The 22,172-nt window shown below is 41.5% G+C and overlaps 1 protein-coding gene across 1 annotated transcript in view; it reads right to left on the bottom strand.

Moving 5' to 3' along the window:
* Nucleotides 1–22,172, bottom strand: part of GRIN2B (glutamate ionotropic receptor NMDA type subunit 2B) — a 326,614-nt gene that overhangs the window by 177,809 nt on the left and 126,633 nt on the right. The window contains exon 3 of the mRNA XM_061582819.1: nt 14,318–14,916. Within this exon, the coding sequence (XP_061438803.1) occupies nt 14,318–14,916 (599 nt within the window). The remainder of the gene's footprint in view (nt 1–14,317; nt 14,917–22,172) is intronic.

The raw sequence follows: 22,172 nt of genomic DNA, 5'->3' as shown, positions 1-22,172 counted from the left end.
AATGATTTTTCCAAGCATCTCAAGAAAATAATTCTTCATTAATGATTTTATACACTCTAAGTCTGAATGCTGAACCTTAGGCAATTTGAATTAATTATTCACACAAAAATATCACAACTAAATAATTATTTGACAGCAGAACTAACACATTTATTTCACATATAACCCAAAACTGGATGAACTGTTTTTGTTCAGATTTTTCAAAACATTTGCCTCTGGTTGAATAAGAGCATGAGAAACTGCAAAGCTACAGAGTAAAGCAAAAGCTGTTAAGAAAGTTCTACGCTATCTGAAAGGAGACTGTCAGAAATAGGTCTGGCTCACAAAAACCTTTTGCCCCTATTCACGTAGTTGTATTCCTGGATCTAGATTTAGATTATGGGGAAGAGATCAAAAGCTATTAAAATGAAGGGGAGTTATGTCATTTATCAGGATGTATGTTAGATAATAAAATCCTGAAACGTTATTGCATTTTGTTCATCTTTTACCTCTTCTTCACTTCCATCTCCTCATAACTACCTATTCCAGCTGATAACGTTGTTGAATATTATACATATGAAAAGTATAACCAGGTCCAAACTATTATAAATTTTTAAAAAACCTATTGTTGTCAGTTTACTAGCTAGCCCATCTTCTAGTGACTGGATAGCCACGTGTCCTACTTTACAGAGGACCTTGTTCTACTTGAAGAATCCTTCTGTTTGAAGGGGTGTCTGGCCCAAGTCCATTTTGAAGACAAGAAGGGAGAAACCAGGGGACTCGAAGCAGCCAATCAATAATTAGCACCTGGACAGCAGACTGAGCAGACACACGGATTGCCTGGTCACAATCTTCTCCACTATGGCAAAAGATGTACTGTGTTTCTATTTGACTTGTATTAATTATTTCTAAATCTGCAGCTATATATATTAATTAGGATATGCACTTCTGTATGCTCTTTTGTCCTCTTTTTTGGTAATGCATAAGTGGCCATCCAAGCTCATGGATTACCCCAGGATAAATTACTGGAAATTAAATGAACAGCAGACAGAAAAGACCCTTGGGAAATGTATAATTGTGAGAGTGCAGGGATTCATGCCATGTTCCTTGATGTAAGGATCAGTGGTGCAGCTAGGGTTGGCCCACAGGGTTGAAATCCAGGGACCCAAATGATTGCCCAGACAGTGGCAGTTGATGGGAGCAGTGGCAAACAGGCCCCATATTAGCGCCTGGGTTGGCATGGCATGCCAGGGCCTACTGGAGCTGATGCTGGCCAGTGCAACATGCTTTATTTCTTCTTATTTTACCAAAACATTTTATAGTCAGGGGGCAACCAGCTGGGCTTGTACATGGTGACAAATACTCTTTTCATTATTTTTAACTTTAAAATGTATTAAACCTTTCTATAACAAAATGATGCTTATTCCCAAATACATGTTTTTAGCGTCAGGGCAGCAGAAGATATACTGTTTTATTTCTGCAGTCATGAATGCACTGTGTGAAACCGCACACGATCATAGTCTTTTTTAATCAAGGTTGGCAATTTGTTTGTTTTTTGCTCTAATATATTCATTGTAGAGCATGAAAGTAAATTTAATCGTGTGCACAACTGAAGTAATACACATGGCCATTTAAAGCCCTCCCCCCATTATTTCCAAGGTCTAAAATTACCTATCTATACTACAGGTAAGAATAAGAGTGTCCCAGTTTTCATCTGTGAAATGTTATAGAAAATGAAATGAAGGGTACAATGTTGTCAGTTGTGGGTGAAGCTCTCAATGGCCTCTGAATGACCTAACAGAGTTAGAAAGGTCTGTTTGGCTTTAAATGCCTTGGAATTCCTGGTTTGTATATTTAAGCATTCGTATTTCAGGATAGTCTCTTACAACCTTGAAGAAATGGTTTTATAGTTTGTATGCGTAGGTAACAACCTATTTTTTCACATGAATTTTCAGAAATGCATGTGCAGTGCTCCATGTGGGAAGCTGCTTGCATGGAGTTGTGCCCAGGTGGCAGCAGTGTGACTGCACCCATTTTTCACCATACTGGTGAATGAATGTGAAATCACAGATACTTAGTAGGGTAGTTAATACTGATGCAAATAGACCACAACCTTGTGAGCCTTGCTGCACAGAAAGAGCTTTTCCAAGTTTTGGCAACTACCACACCACTGATTGAATACCCAAAGTAAGACTTTGTTTCTGTCACTCACAGGGGGTGATTTTGGTTTATTCTTAAAGTAAAGGCAGCCCCTGCAGATGACCAACCTCAGTCATTTGTATGATCCTGGCAGGTGGGGTAAGGAGGATTATACCACACATTGGGCATGAAAGAGTGATAAAATCTGTAGCAGAATGTGTGATAAAATATTTCTCTCTTTATCCATCCAGTAGAGTAGGCTTTACAATATTCCTTTCAGCACTAATTTCAAGGTGTTCTAAGCTGCCATTCAAATAACATGGTATTCAGGTTCTTTCATTTAGGCACCTGTTTGAGCACTTGCTGAATATGGGCCATAAGGCAAGAAGCATTTCCTTATAAATTGTAGCTGCCTATATGAAGTGGGATATTGCAACTGTTCAGCAACTTAGGAATGTAAAATAAAAGAAACAGCTTAGTCAAACCATGAATCTGCAAGATATTTCTTGTGGTTATTAACTGAAGTGATGTTCAGGCTGGAAGCTACAGTTAACAGTTCTTCTGTTTGCAATGATCTTCTAATGACCATGATTATTGTCAGGGTTTCCCCTCAGGACAGAGCCACTAGGGGACGCACTGAGCTGGTCTCTTGTCAAACCTGATTTTTGCATCAAAGAAAATGGGAAAAGGCTCTAAAGTTGTGTGGGAAGCCATGGCAGCACAGCTGTTGCTATTTTTATAATGTGAAATATAGTAAGGACATTGGGGGAGAGGGGAGGAATGTCAATTCACAAAAAGGAAAATGGGCAGGCATGTTCATTCATTAATCTAAATTCTTTTACAGGACCATGACATTATAAAATTATCAGCAGTCAGTTACTTAGGTTCCCGCACTTGTAGTGCGAGTTGTTTCCGACTCTTAGGGTGACATCTTGTGACGTTTACTAGGCAGACCGTATATATGGGGTGGGATTGCCAGTTCCTTCCCCAGCCTTTCTTTACCCCCCAGCATATGCCGGGTACTCATTTTACCGACCACGGATTGATGGAAGGCTGAGTGGACCCCGACCCCTTTTACCGGAGATTTGACTACCTCCTTCCGTTGAAATCGAACTCTGGCCATGAGCAGAGCTTTCGGCTGCGTTACCACCGCTTATCACTCTGCGCCACGTAGGATCAGTTACTTAGGTAACACAGATTTGGCCATTTTTACTTATTATTCTGCTGTTGCTGGGCAATTATTCATCACATATCAGCAAATGGTTTAAAGATCCCTCAATTCCATCAGCATTCTGCCTACCAAAGAGGAGAGAGATACACTTCATTTGTGTGGAATGATCCTGCTTTAACCTCTTCAACGAAGAGGGGGTTAAATTCTAACTTATGGAAAAAGTAGGCCCCCAGAGATGAATACCTTATGTCAAGTTGTGACTCCTTGTCACAGGCCATGATTCAGCATTAAGTATGTGTGGGTGTGGGTGTATTACAATGACTATCAAACAGCAATATTAAATTTTTATAGCAAACCTTTCAGCTTCTGCCTTCTTCAGCTGCTCTAATATGTAGCAAAGGATGATGTAGCCAAAATGGCAGTTACAGAACACTGAGGACAGAATATTCAGAAGTGTTGCATGTTCTGTAGCTGAGTAATGTCAAGTATTATCCTCCAGTTTGAAGCCATGTAGTTTTCAAGTGTCAAGTCTACAGATCTAGATGTTTTCCCTTGTTTCCAACGTTTTGAATCAGATGACATCTCTATTGCAATATTCTCAAGGTTACCAAGCTGCTGCCCACAGGTGCCATGTTGCCTGTGAAGGCCTTCACTGGTGCTCCCAGACTCTGAGCCTTCCGTTTTTAAAAAAAGTCTCTAGTCCACCTAGAAAGTTATAAACCAAAATGTGAAAGTACCTTTCTAAGTGATTCCTGTGAAATGAGCCAGCCTCACTGCTCCTGCCTGTCAGTGTGTTTAACCTATGAGTGAAGTCAAAGCTGTGATTGATAAGCAAGTTGTCTCAACACCAGGCAATAGAAATCCTAAAGAGGAGTCCTAAAGAGCTTCTGTCTTCCACTCCCCTTTAGTGCAATTTTCCTGCTTGCGTCTTAGTTTCTAGTAGTCCTCAGAATCTCCATTCTTGCCTTCCTTTTTTCCTAGCCACCAAAGTGCATCTTTCCTGTGGTGGTTCGTCTGAGATCATGTACTCCCTAGTAGTTATTTTCTTCACATACTACTACTAAGTGCAGGTACATGTTAAAGAACCCCCTTCCAAAAAGGCAAATGCAATCATCAAGAATTCACTGTATAGCTACCTTACAGTACAATGTACATGTCTACTTCAGAAGTAAATTTGTGTTTAATGGGGCTTACTTCCAGGTAAGTGGGTACAGGATGGCAGCCTAGGCTTTGGTTTAGGATCAGCATTGGGCAAAACAGAGTTCTCATTCCTTTAAGAGTTGTATCTCCACAATCAGGATCAGCAGGACATACCTGACTTCCCATGGTAAACATGAGGTTGTCCTGGACTGAGGAAAAAGCAGCAATGTGTGTACTCTCTCTAATTTTGTGTTATACCATGCTGCCAACATTTTATCTTTTGAAATGTGCCCCCTGCTCCAAAATGCTATTGCTGCAATAATTGATAAATCATTGAAGCCAAGATTCTTAACAGGTTGTTCCAATTCTTTGGTTAAGATTGCAGACTGATAGTCCTAAAACATGCCTATGTGTCAGTTGTTGTATTACTCATATACTTAGCAGTGGTCAATGGGCAACACAGGCAGAGTGGAGTTGCGGCCCTAGCTTTCCAGTGCTGGGCATTATTGCTGCTTACCAAGAAGGAGAGGGGCTGGGAGCTCAATGCTGTCAAGATATATTATGTCCACAGCATTTCCATGGTCTACCAAGGTTACCCAATTAAAAAAAAATGAGATAAGATCAGTGTGGCAGGCTTTGTTCTTGATAAATCCATGTTAGCTTCTAGTAATCACTGCATTGTTTTCAAGGTGCTTACAGACTGACCACTTTATAATCTGCTCCAGAATTTTCCCAGGCTGATTTCTCACAAAATTATTGGGCATAAAAGTGCCTCCACATTTTTGCCTTTTATCTCTGGATCTACAAGGACTAGAGACTTGCTTTTTTAAAAAAAAGAAAAGAAAGCTTGGAATCCAGGCCACCTAATGGGCTAAGTGGGCACAAGGTAGCATAGCTAGAATCTGGGTAAAACCTGGCTAACCAGGCAATATTGCAACCCTACTGTAGGCCCCATCTGAAATCCACCCCTGCATCAGAGAAGATATTTTGGATCACTTCTCTAGAGGCAGAAGAACAGAAGGAAAAAATCCAGATGCACTACAAAAGGTGTATGAGCAACTATAACTTAGGTGCCACAGTACTGAGAATAGAAAGATCTGGTTCTGAGGCATGGGAAACATAGATGGAAACTTTATGATCTAGTTAAATGGGGGGGGGAATCACAGTGGCTTCCTGTGGTGGTGGTTGGAAGCAAGCTCTCCATAAAATGGCTTAGGGCAGCCTTTCCCAACTAGTGGGCCACCAGATGTTGTTGGACCACAACTCCCATCAGCCTCAGCCAGCATTGCCAATGGTCAGGAAAGATGGGAATTGTGGTCCAACAACATCTGGTGGCCCACTAGTTGGGAAAGGCTGGCTTAGGGTGTCTCAGCTTCATGCAAAGTCTTCGTTAATACATAGAGTGTCTTCTTACAAATCACTATTAATCACCAAAAATGAGGACTAAGAGGGCAGAGATTTGCATAAAATGTGCACATGCAAATTTAGAGATTACTATAATTTAAATAAAAATACAATGTATCCCACTATACCAGGGAAGACTGTGACCAGGTGAAATGTATGCCAGCTCAGTCTGCTGTCCAAGTACTAACTGCTGATGGGCAACTTCAAGCCCCCCCCTCCATTCTAATGGTTCCTTATTTTTAAATCAGGCATAGACCAGACAGCCCTGGTCTATCTGAAGGACTGTCCCCTGATAACCCTTCAAATAAATAATTTGTAAAATAATAGGATGCACAGCCAAATAGACTGCTATCTGTAGGGTTCTCTTTTGTAAGCACTAACATGATCAACAGAGACTGTAGACAAGAGTAGCTTTGCCCTTTACACATTTTAGACTGTGTCTGCATGCATTGTTGCTTGGTTGTCTATTGACCTTGACGCTTGAGTAGAAGTGGAGTCTTGTGTAACCTGTACTGTGATGTGATTCCATGGCACAGCATCTTTACAACAAGCAGGCACAACCAGTGATTGCACTTCCAAGATGTGACTGCAAGAGCGATGTAATTTTAAGAGCAGCAATATACCAGTCTTGGGTTTAGAAGCGTCTCATGCCTTCACTGTATATTACTTACTTCTGCACTCTGCTGTGTTAAAGCAGCAGGGACAGAAAGGGCAAACCATCTAGCTCGCAACCGTTGCTGTTAGTCCTGTGCCTGCACTGTGGGATTAAAAGACATTTTACGCAAGAACACTTTCACTGCAGCTGGCTCAACCTTTTCTCTGATTAAACAGAAGATACAGTTCCATCAAGAATATGCAGATTTCACCTCCATGGAAACTTTCCAGCTGGATTTCAGTACAGAAGAGGGTCTGTTTCTTTGTTTGCTTTAACAGTTTATAGGCCATTTTTTGGCAGAGTCCTTAAAGTGGTGTAAGGATTAAGAGAGTAATACAACATGAAAAAGAAAACTGAAGCAAAATTAGGCACCACATGAGCCAGACAAAAAACACTACTTGGTTTGGGGGTACTAAAGCCTAAGTAAGTCATTAGTACATAAGAACCTAAGAAGAGCCTGCTGGATCAGGCCAATGGCCCATCTAATCCAGCATCCTGTTCGCACGGTGGCCAACCAAGTGCCCATGGGAAGCCCACAAGCAGCACCTGAGCACAACAGCTCTCTCCCCTCCTGCAGTTTCCAGCAACTGGAATTCACTCCGTTCAACAGTGGAGGCAGAGCATAGCCATCATGGCTAGTAGTCATTGACAGCCTGCTCCTCCATGGATTTGTCTAATCCCCTTTTAACGCCATCCAAGTGGGTAGCTGTCACTGACTCATGTGGGAGTGAATTCCACATAACTATGAGCTGCATGAAGAAGTCTGTCTTCAGTAGCCTATGAAAAACCAAGAAGGAAGGAACTCAAAGATGTGTATGCCATAACTGGGAATGCCCGGTCCCATATGGCCACCAACCATACTTATGGCAAAGCAGGGCTCTCTTGGGTGGTCAGTGCCTGGATGGGTGACCACTTGGGAAGCAAATGTACATGGCCTTGGGTTCCATGAGGAAAGAAAGGTGGGATGTAAATGTAAATAAATTAATAAATAAAAGGTCATGTGTGAGAGCCAGTGTGGTGTAAAGGTGCTGGACTACGACCTGGGAGACCAGGGTTCAAATCCCCACACACCCATGAAGCTCACTGGGTGACCTTGGGCCAGTCACTGCCTCTCAGCCTCAGAGGAAGGCAATGGTAAACCACCTCTGAATACCGTTTACCAAGAAAACCCTATTCATAGCGTCACCATAAGTTGGTACCGACTTGAAGGCAGTCCATTTCCAATTTTTTTCACCGCCATACACATTAGCGCTAACACGTTCTTTTTTTGCTAAGGAAAAATGGCTTAGCATTTTGTGAAGCTTTTAGGTTTTTTAAGTTATTTAGCTTTTCAAGATTGTGATCTCCCCCAGTTAAGTTCTGCAGTATATATCTGCCCTGAACCTTAATTACTGCCAAGGTATTGCCCTCTGCAGATAGGCTAACCATTCATCCAGAAGAGCTACATCACCATTCATTATACAGAGGCAAAATATCACACTACTGATTGTGAATTGTATCTCGTGCATATATAGCACTAAAGATAAAACCTCAAATTTGTGTTTACCTTAGAAAGTGACTGTGCTCCAAACACAGTGTGAATAGGGAGATCCTGGCCCTGATCCAGCTGTAGCTGTGCACAACATGTGCACCCAACTATCAGATGCACCTCTACATCCACATCAAAAGATGTATCCAGTTTTTTCAGTGAGATTCAGAATTCATATGAATGGACCAATGACTTACAAACAGAGAAAGCATGCATTTTTATTTCTACGAAAAATAAAGTTAGAACAAGATGAAAAATACCGTAATTATCATCATCATTTTATTATTTTCTTTTTATATAGCACCATTACTGTACATGGTGCGTTAGTGAGCAACAGCAAAACTGAGAGAGGTCACTGCCCTATGGAGCAAGAGCTTAGCTTATCCTCTACTTTTCAAACTTTTGGTTGAAAACGGATCAAGAAAGGGACTGCTGTGCAACTCTTCCCCTGGCAAAATCATCAAATATAAATTGTATATAAAATATCACATAAATGAACTATGGCAACTAATTTAAGAGTTGCAAAAGGAACATACTCTGTCTACTTGTTACATCCATTTGCAAAGTTGTGTAGTTCCAGTGCATTTATGGAAATGAAAACTCATGCGTGCATCCTAATGATAAATGAAAGATTAAAACCAATCAGTACAGGACTCATTAGTAATTGGGAAAAAGAAAACATTATGCATATAGCACCGCATTCAGAAGCAATTCTAAGTATGAACAACTCATAGGTGAAGTTTGGGACCTGTAAATCCCTCTGTAATAAGAACATTATATTTACATCCTGTCATTTGTGAGCAACTGAAGAAAATCCTGACGTATTTCTTTTCAGTTATTCATCTCTGATTATCAGCTATTGGCACAATCATGGGAGCCACAATATTAGTTCTGTGTACCCCACTGACAGCAGCCTCTCCCCCCCCCCAGATCAAGAAATGTTTTGATATGGCATTTTGTGAAGGCTGCTGCTGCAAAGAAAAAAAGATATTGCTCGGCTCTGGACAGGCCTGAACTTGTTGTTTGGCTTTTGGCCTCTCCTGTTTATTTTTTTTGCCATTTCCTAAAAGTAACAGTGAGAGTCAGTGTGATGTAGTGATTAAGGTGTTGGACTATGACCTGGGAGATCAGGGTTCAAATCCCCACACAGCCATGAAGCTCACTGGGTGACCTTGGGCCAATCACTGCCTCTGAGCCTCAGAGGAAGGCAATGGTAAACCACCTCTAAATACTGCTTACCCTGAAAACCCTATTCAGAGGGTCGCCATATGTCGGGATCGACTTGAAGGCAGTGCAGAAGTAACAGCCACAGTGTTCCCATCCCGTGCACCAGGCATTTAGTCCATTAAGTCTATAAGTATAACCCCCTTAGCTCTTTTTGCCCCCCACAACCTTGAAGACGACACGTTTGGCAGCATACCTTCATTATTAACAAAACTGAGCAGGAGAAACAACTTTCAAGAATGTAGGTCTTTCACAGTGATACCTTGCCAGTAGCTCTTTCATTTAGAACTGCTTACATGCTCTGTTCTCAACTGTGATAGCTCATTTGCAGAGAAGACTCAATCTCACACTACCCAAGATGATACACTGAAGGGTTTACATTGTTGACTGTAATCTCTTTGCAGTGGCAGCTCTGGGTCTCCTGCTGTTCCTTAGCCCAAGATTAGAAAATACATTACATGCATGTCTGCCACCAATAGCAACAACCCCCCATCTCCTCTGTTCTCCCTCATAACACTGACTAAGGTGACACCATTGTGCTGTGTGTTTCACTGCCCCGACTCCATTTCATTGGCTGCTGCTTGTGGGGGCAGGGAAGCTTGCAACAAAGTGGCTTGTTTTGCATCTCACAGGAAGCCAAACATGCTAAGCTCACAGTCACTCTGCTCCTTCCTGATTCTTTTTGCTGCTGTAATGCACCAATGTTTGGCTTTGCATGTTCTCCAAACACAGGCTCATGGTTTAGTTCTCCCAGACTAGCCATGGGCCATAAACCAAGAACAAAACTTGGTTATGGCTCTTGGTTAGTCTTGAGAGAGGTACAACGGGAGCCAGGGTTTGAATGACACGTTAAGCCAGTTTAGCTCAATGTGGCTCAGCAGCAAAAAGGATCAGGAAGGAGCAAAGCAGCTATGAGCTCCTTTCCAGGAGGCTGTACGTTCATGCATTTGCACTAAGCCAAAGACTGGCTTAGCAATGGGAATAGGCAAATATATCAATTTCACTTTCCTCAGTTTCTCATTTTTTCACTCTTAAATTGAGTTTATATTTCCACCTCAGTTTGCATGTTGTTTTTAAAGAATTCTTAATGAAAATTCATCAGCATTTTAGTGAGAATTTCTCCTAATTACACATTTTTATATGCAGTTTATACACATTTTTGCAAAATAATTTATCCTAATATAGTGCATTTTATATGTTATTTTCACCAATATATACATTTATATATACACTCTACCCTAGTATATGTATTTTTGTACACATTACTTGGCTGGAGAACTGCATTGCAAAATTTGGAGAAGTGTGAATTTCAGAGGATGGCTATATTGGTGCACGTATAGTTTCAGAAATTGCAAATTAGGTAGGTTCACCTTTAAATGCAAACTGAATCAAATTTCTCCCGCATCCCTATGTGTGAACCAGGATCATGTTGTGACATCACACATTTTGTATTACTAGGCATTAGTACTGGGGGAGAGAAAGGATCTGAGACCACAACTTTCAGTGGCAAGTATACAAGTACCATAATGTTTCATGCCAGCTATAGATACTTTTCCAGGATTTTAGGGTAGAGATTTAAGATTAGAAAAACACATTCATACATCTTCATGACAATGTTAACATCTGGTAATATTATGTTCCTTAAAAATCCAGCCTGAAAACAGTAACCACAGTCCTACAAGTCTGCATTCCCTAAACGCAGGAAGTTCCCATGATTTTCTGTGAGACAAGGCATGCGCAATGGAAATTGATTGTGTGCACGAGGGACAATAACCTCTCTCAAAACAGAATGGGAGGTCCCACCACAAAAAGGGTTCTGGCTCATTGCCAGCAACTATAAATATATTACAGACTCACATTTAATCCTTGATTCAACAAGACAAAACGAAAACTGCTTTTGTTCCTCCTACACAACAATACATGTTTCACTGATAACAGAGTCCATTATACTAGCAAAAGCTAGCATAATAATAATAATAATCCCAGTGGGTTTGTAGGCAGGTAAAACACACACGCTCAGTTCTAACTTAAACTTTTAAAGTGACAACCTTAAATACACTTACATGGAATTACATTCCAATTAAATCAGTGAGAACCTGGAACACTTGTAAGCATTACAGAATTGTGGGTGGGAGCTGTTTTTCTGTGGGTTCATCCCACAGAGCTGCTACAACATTTAAAGGCCCACAATCACATGGGTGGTACCAAATTTCACAGCTCTTTAACTGGAAATTAGTTCTGGTCTAAAAAGCCAACTGAGTGCTTCCTGGAAGCTATCCCCACTAGGGACTGACCGTAGCAAGCCAGGACTGTAGTTAAGGTGCCTTGTCTCATGTGCCTTGTCTCATGTGCCTACCCCCATTCCAGTTAGCCCTTAATCTCTCTGGAGAAGGCACACAGAAAGCAAAACAGCCAATGGCTGAGCTCAGGTTGCAAGAAGCAGACAGCTGTGCTACCTACTATTGCCCAAACTCCTATCCTTCCCCAGTGGCGTCACTAGCGGGAGTGCAGACCTCCGGTGCGCACCCTCCCAGGTGCATGGACAGGGGTGGTTGGCCTTGCATGTGCGCGCATGTGCGCACACACATGCACTCACCACACACTCCAGGCTGACGGTGGAAGGCCCGTCCCAGCTTCACCGCCAGCGAGTGGGCGCCTGCTTTTGGTCTTGCCTGCCCACCTCCAAGGAGGAGTTGGCTGCGCCAACCTGGAGCGCTTCTCGGCTCCTTAGCCGGGCAACGGCGTGGGGCAGGGTGGCTCGGGGTGTCACCCCCCTCATGGTGTCACCCGGGTGCGGTCCGCACCCTCCGCACCCCAGTAGTGACACCCCTGTCCTTCCCCTTGAGCCACATTTGGTGCAAATCTGTTATCTGTCCAAACATGGAATGTTTGCTTGATGATTCATGATCAGAAATAGTAGCAGACAGCATACTCACCTGACTTCCCTCCAGCTTTGTGGCTGCATTCTGGGATGGAGAAGGGGACAGGCAGTGGTGAGATGGTGTGTGATACAAACACAAGCCGGCACAGCCAATCTGGTGCTCCTGCTGGCATATGTGCACCACACAGAACTTGCCACTGCCTCATCTCTACCCCTTTCTGTATCCAGCATCAGCTTAGCCTGAGGAAGGTCAGATGAGCAGCACAGCATCATCACATTGTCCGCTCCTGGTCAGAAAACATCCAAGGCATCTCCTGTCTCCCTTTAAAATAATATCCTAATTCCTCCCTTGCACTTATGGGTCATGAGTCTTCCCCACTTGCTTTGCCACACTGATCCTAAGACATTTCTATCTTGCCACTCCAGTTCCTGGTTCCTTATGCTATTGATCTCATCATGCATTATTTATTAATAATGAGGTTTCAGATCCTTGGCCTCTCACTTGGGTGCCACAGGGCTCCATCCTCTCCCCGATGCTGTTCAACATCTATATAAAGCCGCTGGGGGCTATCATCAGAAGATTTGGGCTGCAGTGTCACCAGTATGCTGATGACACACAGCTCTATTTCTCATTCAAATCTTCACCGAGGTTGGCTGTAGAAACCCTATCCAAATGCCTGGAGTCGGTGAGTGGCTGGATGGGAAGGAATGAGCTGAAGCTGAACCCTGACAAAACCGAAGTACTGTTTGTGGGAGACAAGGGAAGGTTGGGGGATGTTGACCAGGTGCTCAATGGGGAACAATTGCCCCTGAAAGATCAGGTCCGCAGCCTGGGGGTCATTCTTGACTCCCAGCTGTCCATGGAGGCTCAGGCCTCAGCTGTGAGCCAAGCGGCGCTGTATCAACTCCATCTGATACGGAGGCTGTGCCCCTACCTTCCCAACCATCTGCTTCCACCTGTGGTACATGCCCTGGTCTCCTCTTGTCTAGACTACTGTAATGCACTCTACATGGGGTTTCCCTTGAAAACGGTCCGGAAGCTGCAACTGGTACAGAATGCGGCGGCTCACCTGATTAAAGGCAGCTGCCGGCGAGATCTCATCACTCCAGTGCTGAAGGAGTTGCACTGGTTACCGGTTGTTTTCTGGGCCCAATTCAAGGTGTTGGTTCTGACCTTAAAAACCCTATACGGTTTCAGCCCAGTCTATCTGAAGGAGCGCCTCCAACATCAACAGGGATGCCACTCAACAAGATCAGCCTCAAAAGGCCTTCTCTCTATCCCACCAGTTAAAACAGCTAGACTGGTGAAAACTAGGGAGAGAGCTTTTTCAATTGTGGCCGCCACTTTGTGGAATTCCCTCCCAAATGATCTCCACCATGCCCCCTCTATGATGAGCTTCCGCCAGGCCTTGGAGATCTGGCTCTTCAGGCAGGCTTTTGGGGTGGGTTAGGTTTTATTATTGTTGTTGAGATTTTTAATGTTTTAATGTATTTGTATGTTTTTATTTTGTACGTCGCCCAGAGTGGCTGGACAGCCAGCCGGATGGGCGACTAATAAATTTAATAAATAAATAAATAAAATGTTGTTGTTGTTGAAAAAAATCTAGCTCCTATTTCTTATTTGTCCTGATTAACCTATACATTTTTTTCCTCCCTGCAATGTATCAGCATTTGACCCTGTGGAAATGTTCTCCTATTCACCCCATCTGGACAAAATATTCCTATTAACATGGTATTTACTGTCAAGCCAGTTAAAAACCCATCTCTCTGTATATATAACACCTACAGCTTTTTCACTGATAAATCTTAATAATGGACTGTAGTTTATAACTTTGAACATCAGCTCACTTGCAGAAACCCCTAACATAAATAACAAAAATAGCTTTCATCCTTAAATATGTATACACTGTCAATACGAAGCTGTTGTCCTGCTTCTATTTCCTGTTGGCTACCATACAACCAAGTCATTTATAATCTGCCTGTTTCTCATTCTGAATTAATGTCCATATCAATCTTGTGTTAGCACAAAAGAACAATGTACAAGGGAAAGACAGAGAACCACAAAAGATTACTCATTTACCCCAGAAATCAGATCCAGCTGAAAATTTCTTCCTAATGTCTTCTATAAGACACATACTCGTCATGATAGCTAGAACATGCCAGTGACTGGCAGCCCATTATGCTTATTTCCCTTACCTATTTAACATGTTTGATTGATAAATCCTCTTGTCCTGTGTGTTGTAGCAACTACTCTTGGGCTCAGGAATGAAGCTGTGCTCAGACAGCATGTCAGAAGCGGCCGTGGTTATTATGGCTATTCCGTCTTTCACCCTGTCACGAAGACCATAGTCCCATTCATCGTATGACACAGAGATAAGTCCAGTGGGGAATTCAGAGGGCACTGTGTCTGTATCTCCAGCCACCAAGCTGGGCACAATCCATGTGTAGTCATACCCAGTCAAACCTACAGAGTTAGCCACCTCAAAGATATAGGTGGCCTCTTCCTTAGTACAGTATAGGAGGATGACAGGACTCTGGAGTTTCTTGAGCTGATTCTGGATCTTTGAGTCTCCATCATCCAGAGACATGTCCAGCAAGAGCACCTCTTCTAGCTCCCATCCCACAAAGCTGTTCTCAATAGTGCTCCGAATTTTGTTGACAAAGTCCTGATAGCCAGGAAAATAGGTAGTGACAATAGAGAAGATATACCAATCATATTCTTCCATTATGTTGAGCATGACAGAAGCTTGCTGTTCTATTGACGGACCAAACTGGAAGAACATTGATGATTCGTCCTATAAGAGGAGAAAAGAAGCAAATGTTAAAAGAAGGAAACAGTGAAATATTTGGACAGCTCCACTGAGACAGGAATGGCGGAACTACGCTGTCATAACTTGCTTTACATTTAGTTGCATGGTTCTACCTGTAATTATACATGCAGAGTACAGCAAAATACAACGTGAGAGGGGCATAAGATGCTCACATGTTGTCAGCTGGTTTTCTTTAAATCCTGCAATCAGAATTGGAAGGACAAAAACCAGTTTAGCCCAATAGCTTGCCCACAAAGTGGACCATGAGCAACCACGGCCCAACCCCCCATCCCCAATCATCCTACACAATTTTCAGCCTTTTTAAACCTTAGGTCCCCAAATTCCCCATGGACTCCCATCACTCCTGACCATTGGTTAAAGTGGCTTGGGATGATGGGAGTTGTAGTCCAGCTACATTCAGGAGTCCAAGCTTGAAGAACTCTGATCTATACTACAGTGTGCTATAAGCAGTAAGCAGGTTCACTGCAAAAAGTTACTGCAGAAAAAATATTAGCAGTAGCAATTTAGACAAGCCATACGCTTCTAGGAGAGACAAACCACCACAAAACAACACCATCTAACTAAACTGGGGAGGGGGAGACTGCTTCTAGACTGCCTTGTGAGTCTCATACAGGCCAAAACGTAAGGTGAACTGATTAAACAAACAAGCAAAAGCAAACAAAAACAAAATATAGTGGTCAATGTGACCATGCCCAACATCCACTCATGAAACCACCCCAAATGAAAAAGATTTTTAGGTTCAACTCTAGCCTAATTCAACTTCCAAAATAATATGTGGGGAAATATACCCTTTGCCAAATACAATGAGCCCAAAATGAAGTATTGGACAATACTATGGGGGGGGGGTTCCCACTAAAGATGACTGCCCTGCCCTGCACAGACATCTGGTTCTTAAAATACATTCAAATATTTCAGAATCTGGAATAATTTGGTATATTATCAGCAGCGCAATGGTGCATATTAAAAATATTGAATTACTGTGAAGCCAAATGGTGGGTCATGCCACAAAATGATTTATAGGGACAGTAGAATCTATGCATATTCTTCTAATCCCAAGTAATCAAAGCTATGAGCTGGGTTAGGTCCATGTGCCATATCCAACCCAAGGCTTGAAGAATCCTAGATTTCCACTACATAGTCACACACCTATAGGCCAGCCATTCCAAGGAGGGAGAAGCTTCACCAGGAAAAAAAACATTTTGTAGATTGAATACAGACTATAGGCTTTATATTGGTTACCTCTGTGTATGTATAAGCATAAATATTTCAGAGTCTAAAGAAGGGATATTGGCAAATTGCTAGCTAAGTCACTTGGAATAACAATGTGTTATGGTGCAAGGACTATCAGGGTTGTAGTTCTGCAACTGCAGGAGACTTGAAAGAGTAGCAAGCTACCATAATCCTCAAAGGCCTCATCCTGATGGGATCAAAGGGAGGAAAGAAGGAAGAGGTGAAGGGTGGGAAAATGCCTCCTTTCACCTCTCTTGGTGCTGTTGCTGCTACTCACAGGAACACAGGAAGCTGCCTTATGCCGAGTCAGTCTATTGGCCCGTCTAGCTCAGTGTTGTCTACTCTAACTGGCAGTGCCTCTACAAGGTTTCAGACAAGAGACATTCCTAGCCCTACCTGATATCCAGCGATCCCTCACTGGATCGTCACCTTGTAGTGGTGAGTGGGCTTGCGTGTTCCAATGAACCCTGTGAGCGATGCCATTGGGAGTCATACTCCCAGCAGGGTCACTCATGGCGGTAAGGTGAAGGGAGAGGAACCAGACAAAGAACAATCCAAGAAAGTCCTCAACGGCAGAACAGGAGGATGATAACAATGTGTATGTTACAACGGCTGTGAAGGCGGGTGCAGGCTGCAGTAGATAAAGGACTTCCAATCGTCATGGTACCCATGCCATTGGATCAAAGCCTTTTTCTGTCAAGATTGTGTGTTGATCGTGGTGCACCAATCTCCCCACATAAAACATATTCACGCACAGGCGTCTTCCACAACAAAAGTCCCATGGCGATTGGCAAATGGCGACGGGGGCAGGACTGTGAAATCTAGAAGCCCCTAGTCATGGCCTGGTACATCGGTGGTAGATACAGATTCAGACGGATCCATTGTTAAAGACTATATTTTGGAAGACAATCTTACTCGGTCACGAGTGATCGCCAAGAAGAACCAGGGATTGAACCTGGGACCTTGTGCATGCAAACCAGATGCTCTACCTTGGAGCTACAGCTCTTCCCTTTCCATTCCTGCATCTCTGCCAACTTAAAGCAAGGAACAAAAAAGGGGACAGTGTACTAGGGAGTGGCTGTGATGGCTTTTGTAGCCAGCAAAGATGGATGGGCTGATACCTGTAACACCTTCAGATTACATTAGGGAAACCTAGAAAAATCCTCAGCCAATCAAAGGAGAGCTTTGTAGGAGGTGGCCATCTCTGTCCCCAATCTCCTATTAAACACAGATAATACATTTAGTGACAAACAATCCCAGGCCACAAACGGAAACTAGGGGAAGTGAAAGGTTTTTTCCAAGGTCTTCAGAAGGAGCCCAGCTTTCAACAAAAATATTGTTTGCAGCAAAGTACTACATCAAGAAGTGGGTGAATGATGGAGCACATTGACTAACGTTCACCTCCACTGTGCATTAATGATTTTTAAAAAGCCTAACTAGCAAGCATAGCATGAACCAGAACATTGGTAGTTTTGAAGGTAGAATCTGACTGTATACTGCTACAGATAGCTACTATGCAGACAGTATATGTCATTACTGTATTTGCTACTTGATCTATTAACCTATTACTTATTAACATTACAATCTACTTATTAACATAACCATCATCCAAGTCTATGCTCCAACAGCAAACACAGAAGAGGAATTGGAGAGATTTTATGCAGAAGTACAGGAAGAAATTGATCACACACCAAAACAAGATGTGCTGATAATCATGGGGGACTGGAATGCAAAAGTAGGGAACAAAGAACTAGAAATTGTGGGGAAATGGGACTTAGGAGATAGAAATGAGGCAGGAGAAAGACTTATTGAATATTGTGAAGCCAATAATTTGTTTCTTGCCAACACATTTTTTGAGCAACCGAAAAGACGACTGTACACGTGGATATCACCAAATGGTCAATATAGGAATCAAATTGATTATATAATTGGTAGCAGAAGATGGAGACATTCCATACTTTCTGCAAAAACAAGGCCAGGAGCAGACTGCGGTACAGATCATGAACTGATCATATCAGAAATCAGAGTAAAGCTAAAGAAGAACAACAAAGTAATCATGATGCCAAAATACAATTTAAACAACACCCCAGAAGAATATAATGATCAAATAAGGAACAGCTTTGAGGCTTTGAATTTAGCTGATAGAGAACCAGAAAGACTATGGATTGAAGTCAGAGACATTATCAGGGAAGAATGCAAAAGGGCAATACCTCTAGTTAAAAAGAGAGAAAGACCTCAATGGATGACTGACAAAACTCTTACAATGGTTAAGGAAAGAAGGAATGCAAAACCAAAAGGAGATAGAAGTACGGTCAGAACCCTAAATGCAATAATACAGTCATTAGTATATAGGGACAAAGAGAACTATTACAATAGTTATTATATAGAAATAGAAGAGGACAACAAAAAAGGTAGCACAAGAGCCCTATGCCAAAAGATTAGAGAAATTAAAGGGAAATTTAAAACAAGAATAGGGATGTTAGATAATCAACAGACAAACACACTGACTGACCGAAATAAAATAAAAGGAAGATGGAAGCAATACACTGAAGAACTCTATAAAAGAGTTGCAAGGATGACAAATTCATTCACAGAGGAATTGTATTATGAAGAACCAGAAATTTTAAAATGTGAGGTGAAAGCTGCTCTTAAAATACTTGGAAGAAACAAATCACCAGGAACAGATGGCATACCAGTAGAGTTGCTACATGTTACTGAGACTGAATCTGTCCAAAATTTGACAAAAATTTGTCAACAAAATGGAAAACTAAACAATGAGCCGCAGACTGGAAGTGTTCAATATATATCCCAATTCCAAAGAAAGGGGATCCCAGGGAATGCAGTAATTATCAAACTATTTCCTTAACATCCCATGCAAGTAAAGTAATGCTCAAGATTCTACAACCAAGGCTCCTACCATATATGGAGCGAGAAATGCCAGATGTCCAAGCTGGATTTAGAAAAGGAAGAGGTACCAGAGATCATACCTCAAACATACATTGGATAATGGAACGGACCAAGGAATTTCAGAAGAAAATCTTCCTGTGCTTTATAGATTACAGCAAAGCCTTTGATTGTGTAGATCATGAAAAACTATGGAATGCTTTAAAAGAAATGGGGGTGCCACAGCATCTGATTGTTCTGATGAGCAACCTATACTCTGCACAAGAGGCAACTGTAAGGACAGAACACAGAGAAACTGATTGGTTCCCAATCAGAAAGGGTGTAAGGCAGCATGTATTTTATCACTCTATACGCAGAACATATATGGAAAGTGGGATTGGACTAAGATGAAGGAGGTGTGAAAATTGGAGGGAGAAATATCAATAACTTAAGATATGCAGACGATACCATACTACTAGCAGAAACCAGTAATGATTTGAAATGAATGCTGATGAAATTTCAAGAGGAAAGCACAAAAGCAGGACTACAGTAATGACAACAGAAGATTTATGTAACTTTAAAGTTGACAATAAGGACATTGAACTTGTCAAGGATTATCAATACCTCGGCACAGTCATTAACTAAAATGGAGACAATAGTCAAGAAATCAGAAGAAGGCTAGGACTGGGGAGGGCAGCTGTGAGAGAACTAGAAAAGGTCCTCAAATGCAAAGATGTATCACTAAACACTAACATCAGGCTCATTCAGACCATGGTATTCCTGATCTCGATGTATGGATGTGAAAGTCGGACATTGAAAAAAGGAGATTAGGGAAAAATCAACTCATTTGAAATGTGGTATTGGAGGAGAGCTTTGTGGATACCATGGACTGCGAAAAAAACAAATAATTGGGTGTTAGAACAAATTAAACCAGAACTATCATTAGAAGCTAAAATGATGAAACTGAGGTTATCATACTTTGGACACATCATGAGAAGACATGACTCACTAGAAAAGACCCAGTGCTGGGAAAAACAGAAGGTAGTAGAAAAAGAGGAAGGCCAAACAAGAGATGGATTGATTCCATAAAGGAAGCCAACAGACCTGAACTTACAAGACCTGAACAGGGTGGTTTATAACAGATGCTCTTGGAGGTCGCTGATTCATAGGGTCACCATAAATCGTAATCGACTTGAAGGCACATAACAACAACAACTTGATCATGCATATGCCACTGTATGTATGTATGTATGCTTCTGTAGTGCTGTCTTATTTATGAAACAGCAGCATTTTGTAACTTTGCACTGGTTTGTACCCCCACTGTTGGCTTAGTTATTATAAGCATTTGCCATTAAATCAATAGAAAATCTCTCAATTTTGTAATGTAAATGATATATCAGAGGGACTGAAGAAAGGTTTTATTCCAACACGCCACAAAATATGCAAAACCCACCAATTTTTTTGTTGAGGGAAGAAATGTTTTTACTGACAACAAATAGTTGGAAGGTGTTGCATCTAAATAAATGAGAAACCAGGGTTATGTAGGTAGGATTACACAGATATGTTACAGTTTTTACAATCTCCACTGAAGCAAACATTTTTTACTTTGAAGAATTGTAATTATTAGACAACAATAGGTCTGGGAAACTGATATCAGGGAAGGATTATTTTCCAGAACAGAGTTCTTTTTTTGGGGGGGGGAGGAAAAACATATATTTTCAAGATTGATGTGCATGTGCACACTGTGACTTTTCATCAATTTCTGCTTCAGCAGGTACATCACCAACACTGCCACGAAATTGACATACCAATTATAAACTCCTACAAGATTTTTCAAAAATGGGTCAGTGACCTGGCAGGGGGCTGAAGCAGCAGAGACTGGAGAAAAAGCAGGTGTAGATAAAGTATGTATTGTACATGCATTACTAGTTCTTCTGGATCATATCCATTGTATGCACACACACAAATGAAATCCAGAGAACATTAAAACCCATTGAAATCAATTGTTCCAAAATTTTGGCAGTGTTTTTAAGTCTTGTTGCTTTCACTGATTTTTGCTCATTGCTGTCTCTGGATTAGACAGAGGTTAGAAAGCATTATTGAAATTCATTCCCGCTCAAAGTAGACATTTCCCTGAATTAAAATTTGATTTTGATAATGCTACTTACATTATCTTATCCATATATTAAAATGGGAAAATGAAGAATCTTCACGAAACTCATCTTTTAAATGTACAGTTGTTTGAAACTTCCAACCAATCCCCATTAAAAATGTCATGGGCTTGTCCACAAGGCATGTAGTTGCTATTCTAGAGCCACTATAATTTTGACTCTTATCATAACATCAGCAGGAAGCTACTTCAGTTCAAGCAGAATGCCTAAGATTGTTCAAAGCAATCCATTCTGGTGCCTGGAAAAATGCTCTTGAGTTTAATCACCATAGCAATTCAACTGCCCAAATGAACTTTAACAGTATTAGCCAAATCAGCAATCACAAGAGTGAGGTGAACTATCAGATAAAGGACAACATCACAGAGGGACGGAAGTGTTTCTACAGCAGGTAAATCAGACTGAGATTCTAACAAATCAGAATTGAAAATATCAACAAAAACATATCCATGGCTCAAAACTACACTGAAGTTTCTCAGTATTTCACAACTCCTCAATTCTTGTATTTGTACCTCTTCCACCTACAAAGGTACTAAGTATGAGAACATGGAAGAAAGAAAATATTCTAGCACTACAGAGCAGGAAAAGCATTAATTGGGGATAATGTTCAGGCTTTGGATCTACTGCTAAATAAATCAATTAATTTGTTGTAACCCCAACTGTGGGCACTTCCAGACTGTTGCTATTTTCAGGTGGGATTCAGTCACATACTAGTAAATTCAGGTTGTACAATTATAGTTGATTAGGAGGTCTTGCACAACAGATCTACTTTCCCAAAAGACTGGAGTTTTTGCAATAAGAAAAACGACTGGAAAATGCAGTGGAAAGTGTGAGGTAACAGTTTCTTTGACACAATGTCATCTTAGCCTTCCCGCAAACATATGAGAGGGAATGCTTGCTAAATAATCAACATCATCTAATCTCCCTATAAAGAAATCA

This window comes from Rhineura floridana, chromosome 8 (assembly GCF_030035675.1).
Source record: "Rhineura floridana isolate rRhiFlo1 chromosome 8, rRhiFlo1.hap2, whole genome shotgun sequence".
Taxonomy (NCBI): domain Eukaryota; kingdom Metazoa; phylum Chordata; class Lepidosauria; order Squamata; family Rhineuridae; genus Rhineura; species Rhineura floridana.
The sequence above is the reverse complement of the archived record's forward strand: the minus strand, read 5'-3'. Positions and strand labels throughout refer to the sequence as shown.